The sequence below is a fragment of the Bufo bufo genome, chromosome 6 (genome assembly GCF_905171765.1).
Source record: "Bufo bufo chromosome 6, aBufBuf1.1, whole genome shotgun sequence".
NCBI classification, from domain to species: domain Eukaryota; kingdom Metazoa; phylum Chordata; class Amphibia; order Anura; family Bufonidae; genus Bufo; species Bufo bufo.
Window position 1 is genome coordinate 338,039,725 of NC_053394.1, and position 7,683 is coordinate 338,047,407.

A 7,683-nucleotide genomic window follows, 5' to 3' on the forward strand; every position below is an offset into this window, starting at 1 on the left:
TAAGGGATGCCTTATCACACACTGTGGAAATCCGTGCAGAGCAGCTCTGCCTGCAGAACATCTAGGCTTTGGAATTGCCTGGTCTTGTTCTAGCAGAAGCTTGTCAGCTGACCTCTCCTCTATCTGTCATTTTGCACATTACCCCTCCTCTTCTGCTCTAGTCATGCTAATGTAGCCATTCCCTCTCCAGACATTGGACAGCCTGGTCTGGAGCCCACCCTCCTCCACTCGTGATGCTACTCTGGGCATATAAGTAGAAGGTTTGCATAGGGCAGCACAGATGATATCCAGAGCTACACGCTACTGTCTGCTCTCAGTAACTTGCAAGATTCTCCTGCAGCCCAAGAAAGTTCCTTCAGCAAGATTTCAGGGCAGCTGCAGGAATTTTACAAAGCAGCGATCCCTGAGACTGACAGGACGGGAGGTTGCTCTTCTTCTGCACTAGGATTGTGCCAGGCTCAGCCAAAAAGAAAGAGCTGAGCAAGCAAGAAGAGCCAGGGGAGAAGCGCATTGGCACCGATTCCTTCAGAGCTGAAGGTAAAAGTTCTCTGCACTGGAGGACTCCTTGGGTGTGCAGCTGAGGCACACTCAGGGTGCAGAACTGGAGTAAAGCGACCGGAGAAGTATGGCAGCAGAGCTGACCATTGCAGCAGAATTACCAACCAGTCCACTTGCCATGGAGTACGTGAATGACTTTGATTTGATGAAGTTTGATGTCAAGAAAGAACCACTGAACAACCGTGCAGATCGAACAATCCGTCAGTGCAATCGTTTGCAGCCTACAGGCTCTGTGTCTTCCACCCCTATGAGCACTCCTTGCAGTTCAGTGCCCTCCTCTCCAAGCTTCAGTCCAACAGAGCAGAAGACACACCTGGAGGAGCTCTACTGGATGCCCAACAGTTACCAGCAGGTCAACCCAGAGGCTCTGAACCTCACCCCAGAAGACGCTGTAGAAGCTCTCATAGGACCCCCTCAAATACCTCCTCAGCTGCAAGGGTTTGAGAGCTTCAGAGGTCATCACCACCCCCACCATCATCACAACCACCACCACCAAAATCACCACCAGTACCAAGGCGTCCCCCACGAGGAACTGGCACATCCCCACCAGCACCCACACCATCATCACCACCACCACCACCATCTCCAAGCTTCTCCTACCCCATCCAACTCTTCCACCTCTTCCCAGCAGCTCCAAAACAGCCACCCTCAGCACCAGTCATCTAGCCAGATAGAAGACAGATTCTCTGATGATCAGTTGGTCTCCATGTCTGTCCGGGAGCTCAACAGGCATCTGAGGGGCTTTACTAAGGATGATGTTATTCGCCTAAAACAGAAGAGGAGAACCCTGAAAAACCGGGGGTACGCCCAGTCCTGCAGGTATAAAAGGGTCCAACAGAAACACCACCTGGAGAGTGAAAAGACCCAGCTCATCCAGCAAGTGGAGCAGCTGAAACAAGAGGTCAACCGTCTGGTCAGAGAAAGAGATGCCTACAAGATGAAGTGCGAGAAACTGACCAACACAAGCTTCAGGGAAGCCGGGTCTACAAGCGACAACCCATCTTCACCAGAGTTTTTTATGTGAGTGCCATCTCAACCCAGAACTGTGTAGAGGGAGGAGAAGGGGGGCTTCATTAACTCTCCAACTGAATACCAACTTTTTGTAGACTTAGTCTGGTGGGGGGTTGGGGGGGATCAAGGGTGCACAAGAGAACTTGAGACTGTTCTGATGGATGTTTTGTTGGGGGGCACCAGCTTGATTGGGTGGGGTATGGGGAAAGGTGGGAAATGACTTATCTGAAATGCCACAGGACTGTGTTGGACAATAGCACTGCCACTTGGGAACAAGGACAAAAGTACTCACAAACTTTACCTACAGATATTTTTCTTCAGCTTTGAGTGATAGAACCTTAAAACAACTGAATCTGATCAGGTGGGACATTCAGTGCACCCCTAACCCCCATGGTTTTATTGCCTGCTTGATTATCTAGAAAATATAAATAAAAAAAACCTGCATTAAAATTATTATTCCTGCATGCTGGACATGTATGGTAATACTTTCTATTTTGTATCATTACCTTGTTTAATCTGAGCATGCTTTCCCTGAGCATCTGAGCAACTTTCATTGCTTCTATTGCTATATAGACTGTGTACTATGTCTCCATTCCCCCCCCCCCCCCCCAATCTTTTAGTTGGGTCACCTCCTATCCTCCTCCTAGATGCTTAACCTGTAAATATGAAGCAGTTTTCACCTACCTACAACATTTCACCCTTTTAGTCTAGGTATATGTGAGGGCTTTTTCTTTCATTGTGTGAAGAGAAGAAGTCTGGTTATAAAGTGCTACAATGGTGCATTGGCCCTTTGGTTTTGTTGCTATATTGTTATTATTCTCTATTATGTTTTTTTTAGGAATAGCTAGATGAGAACTCAGTGTCCAGTTCATAGTATATGTTGTTGTGACCGGTAGTGACAACTAAGCAACAATACACAAATATGATTTAAAAAAAAAATATTATTATATATATATACAGATGTAGCAGAGCTGGATTTGTATAGTGTCTACTTAGAGTCCTACAACATATCCAGGTAAAGTTTTAGTGAGTTGTCCCAGATGTCCAATTCAGCTCTGCAGCACCTGTATACCTATATACATGTCACCTGCTGTGTCCTACAGTTCGCTTTCCCTATGGAGGAAGGGGAGTCCTTTTTTTTTTCTTCTTCTTCCAGGAATAGACTAAGAACTCTATTATTCCCCCTTAACATAAGACACTGGCATGTGAGTTTCATTTTGGCTGACACCAGCATTGTGCAAAACTGTAATAACCTATTCTCTGAGGACAAAAGCAGGGGCTACATTGTGACAGCTTAAATGGTGACTTATATAGATACTAAATGCTTCCTATCAACCCTTATGTTCTCCGCTTTATTTGCTGCTGCACAGGTAGCAAATCAATTGACTTCTTCTTTCTTCTCTCCTTCCCGCTCAGTTTATTTATGAATATATATATATATATGTAGCAGCTCTTCGCAGCCGGTTGCTGTGCGGTTTCATTTATTTTCTGCAGGTCAGTAAAAGTTAAGTGATACCTTAGGATCACAGCCAACCAAATTTAAAAAAAAGTTTTAAAAAGTGACATTTTTATATATATATATATTTTTTCTTTTCTTTTGTTCCTTTCGAATGTTCGCACTGCTGGCGCAGATGCATTTTACGATTTTTTTTGTTTTTGTTTCGTCTATCTATAAGTTAATGTTAGGAAACTCTGTGGACAGCACGATGCTTACGTTCTTACAATATTAAGGATTTTCTGTCAATGCATCAGTCATGGGGGATGGGGGATGGGAGGGGGGCTATTACTTTTATTTCCTGATTCAACTGTGTTGAAATCATGCCTCCAGCAAATGTGCTGTGTTGTTTATTTTTTTGTTTTGTTTTTTAATGTCATGTCAATTTTGAAAAGGGATACATTTCAAACCCTGCTTCTGATAAAAGATAAACCTGGTCTATTGTAGTTTTATTCAGACTGGTTTCTGTTTTTTTTTTTTGTTATTGAAATTGTTTCCTATTTTGCTTATTAAAATCATTGAAATGGCGCATGTTACACGGACTGGTCTTTATTTTTTATTTTTTTTTAACTATGCACTGGGCTCTTGAAATCTATAAATAAATAATAACATACCTATGTACATATATATACGGTATATAATCACCGTCTCTAAAACTTCACCACTACCCTTGCTGGGTGTACCCTGTGTACTTGGTGTAAGTTCAGGGTCCACTGTGTTCTGCCATAAAGTAATCTGCTGGCCTTCGGACTGAATTTAAACAATCATTGACACACGTCTCATCGCATGGCACATGCAAACCTGTAAAATCTGTCACTTTCATTCATTCGGCGTACTCCGCACATTATAGCACCTGTCAGGTTATTGTTCTGAGGTGTGCATGGAAAAAAAAAAATGGTGACCTGTTATTAAGCCGCTGTAATTGCATCATAAAATGATTTGTCTTCCTCATTAAAGTCCATGGTGGAATGCAAAGCCCCAAAAACTACCCCTTTGACTATATATATTTATTTATTTATTTATAAAACAATTTCAAATTTACATAATAAGGTACCATTTCAAGGGAATATTGTATACTGCCATAATTATTTCAGGACTAATATAAATTGTCAATAACTTCATACAGAATTCCAATATACCTTACGCTATCCGTCTGGTTCAGTATCCGCATTGACCCGTTAAAGGTACGTTCACAGATTTCCTGCAGACTGAATGAAGTTTGCAGCAATCCATGCACCTGCTGCAGTAATAACTACATTCAGAGTGCGTGAAACTCATGTTCAATTGCGGCAGCAAATCCGCCGCTGGCGAACGGGTCAGCACGATTTTCCTTTATGGAGATCCTTGGGTATTTTTCCTAAAGTTTAAAAATCTAAGGCATGCAGCGCTATCTATTAGAGGGGCCTGCCCTACGGGTGGGATGCTATCTCCTTCCATAGAGACTTGCAACCTATAGCTCTATAGTCTTGTGTGTGTGTGGCGTTGTGGAGGCGGAAGGGTTAATGTGTTTGATTTGGCAGTGACTGGGAAATCTGGAGCGGAATATGGTGGGAACTGCCATAGCGTATTACTGTGCTCTCATGCATGCACCGAATAAATGGCTGGACTAATTAAACAAAAAATAATAATAATGAAGAAATGTCCCTTTGAGAGGCGGTAATAGGACGGCGCTTGTCTACGGCTCTGCTAGGTAACAGGTCCTGCCGTCCAGTTCAAAGGTCAGGGTTCACTCTTTGCAAAAAGCATAGATAGCACAGAACTGAGGTCTCTTCCTTTTGTCTCTCCAATTCGCCTTCATGTGAACCTGTCCGCTGCACTATTATCAGCCTGTATGTTGCGTTACAGAAGAGCTTGCACTCTAATTTGCATCATCTAAATCTCCGTTATTATTTATCAACTGAAAAATCGCACCCAAAAGCCTAAGGGTTCCTTCACATGCCGCCGATTTTTTTTTAATGCAGAAAATCAGTTCCATTGAGCTGAGCAGGGCTTCCAGAAATCTGTGCGCTCGCCGCCCCATTCAAATGAATGGCACTGATTTTCAGTCATAGGAAAATTCTGCAACAAAATCCGCAGCGTGTGAAGGCACCTCAAAGCCAAAATGTTGTCAGCAGTTCTGACGGATCTTATGGTTACAGGTGTAATTCCACATTGCAGAGCAGGTGCTGGATCCATGGAGTTCCACTGTGAGGATTATATGTCGAGGTAGCGGAGCTGAGTTTGTCATTTGGCAACCTCGTGATACCATAGGAGTCCGAATAAAAAGGCAGATGTCATTCAAGTTCAACCTTTCTCAGACATAGGTATTTGGTCACAATGCGGCAGGCTTTAAATGACAGATTTGGCTCTGCTACATCTGCCGCTTTGCATAGTAGTGGCCTGGTGATCTTCTCTGCTTTACGTTAGTAAAATGTTTAAGTCTCCGTAGGCTTGTGATGTCTTGCCCAGGACAGAAATATCAGAGAAAGCTGTGTGAATATGTGTGCACATACTGCCCATGATAGTTACAGAGTTTGGTGAACTGTATGGGGTATTTTATAAAAAATCTGGTTGAAAAATTACTTCATATCATACTCATAGACGATAGATAGATAGATGGATAGATAGATAGATAGATAGATAGATAGGAGAGAGATGAATGGATAGATAGATAGATAGATAGATAGGAGATATATAGATAGATAGATAGATAGATAGATAGATAGGAGATAGATAGATAGATAGATAGAAGATGGATAGATAGATAGATAGATAGGAGAGAGATGGATAGATAATAGATAGATGGATAGATAGATAGATAGATAGATAGATAGATATGGGAGAGATAGATAACAGATATTAAAGAGATATATAGATAGATAGATATGTACAATTGTTTTATGTTAAAATTTAATATTCAATTTGTTTCACAAAAATGTTTGTTTCAAATTTTGTTTTCCAGATTTCCAGAAGATACAAATCAATACATTAATAAATGAAATCTAAAAACACATTCTCATAAAAAAATAAACTTGTAAATGTTAATATCTTTATTACATTTTTCTCCGTATGTGCAGTTTCTTCTATATTCTTCTTTGCCGCCGTACACTATGAAAGGCATGCATCCTCGCAGTCCATCCAGCCATGTATTTACTCTGTGACTGCCGACTCCATCTATCACAAATAGGTCATTTGATTGGAAGCAGTAGTCGTCCAGAAATTTCCATAGAGAAAGCTCGGATTGGCATCTATTTAAAGCGGAAATAGGAATTCTTCCAAATTTCTATGGAAAGAAATGGAAACAGGAACCAATTTACCTAGAAGGATGTTTTCTACCCAAGCTGAGAAGTCCTCATGTATCAGGCGTGTGGAACACTTACTCTTTCCAGTAGCAGATCAGTGCCCAGCGGCTGATAAATGACAGCAATCGCCCTCATATATTCCACTCATTTTGTGGTCTGCAGACATCTGCACATTGAGATTTTCTGCGAGCCGTCGGACTCGTTTTTGTGTACCTTAGATATTGGGTTGAACATGCTCTGGGTCAGATCTCTATTGAAAAATTTCATTTGGATTAGACGGTAATGATAAACATATGACTGGATAGAGTAAAAAGGGACTAAAAGAAGCTGACGCATTTCACGTTATTCCTTCACTTTTAATATAATTTCATCCCACATTCAAAGTGTTAAAACGTAAGGTCACTCGTTGTTCCATATTATCCTCACGGGCCGCTGCGTCTTTCCCGTCTATTTACAGCCACCGGGTCCTCTCCGATGTATATATAAGCAACTCATACATTTAGATGGCACCCATGACGTCAGTAGCATCGAGGAGTATATGCTAACCGTCCTTAGGAAGGATCCACCCTTATACTCTCAGGCTTATATCCTATGAATGTTGATCTATACCTAAACCCTTATTGGAAAAAAAAAAAAATGCTAAGAATTCTTAGAATATGAGGTGACATTACATTGACAGTGAACGAGTAATGCGAAACGCGTTAGTTTCCTTTAATTTGCTTTTTACTTTATCCAGTTTCTGATCTGTTTATCAATGCTGTCTTATCCACATGACATATTTCCAAACTCAAGTATAAGAAAATGAAGACTACTATAGCTTTGACCTGGTCTAAGGGCCTCATCTTATGACGTGGACTAAAAAGACCACCACTATTAGTAGCCATTTGTATTGGTTTATATTACTAGTCATCTTTCCTCATAGTATTGTTAGGCTAGGTATGTCATTCTAACTTACCTGCAGACACATCATCAGTTATCTTGGAGAATGGCTGCTGGAATTTAGGAAGAAACACAACTATTGAAGTGTGGAGACATTTGATAGATGTGTTAAGTGCTTCCTGAAACGTAACCTACACCTCTCACAATGCCTCGCTCCTTCAGGCTTAAAATTTCATGGCACATGCTATAACGTAAAGTTTTATGGTCACACAAGGTTTAATACCGTGTTGTGGTGGACTACTGACGTGAGATTCTTGTTGGCTCAAGATTCTGGAGGAACATAGCATTGATGACCATCAACGTGATGAGTATCATGCTCTCTGGTTCTGAAGATGTTCTTAGTCTTTTTTATTGAGATTAGTCTAGAGAAGGAAGGTAATATTTTAATGTCTCTGACAT

At 41.3% G+C, this 7,683-nt stretch overlaps 1 protein-coding gene across 1 annotated transcript; it reads left to right on the top strand.

Moving 5' to 3' along the window:
* The first annotated feature begins 264 nt into the window (after window positions 1-264).
* MAFB (MAF bZIP transcription factor B) lies at window positions 265-1,998 on the top strand. The gene has a single exon (XM_040435040.1). It carries the CDS (start codon window positions 626-628, stop codon window positions 1,580-1,582), a length of 957 nt encoding a protein of 318 aa, XP_040290974.1. The 5' UTR covers window positions 265-625; the 3' UTR covers window positions 1,583-1,998.
* The last annotated feature ends 5,685 nt before the right edge of the window (window positions 1,999-7,683 follow it).

Bases quoted from the DNA above. Each gene is read 5' to 3' on its own strand.
- MAFB (XM_040435040.1), top strand. From the start codon at position 626: ATGGCAGCAGAGCTGACCATTGCAGCAGAATTACCAACCAGTCCACTT.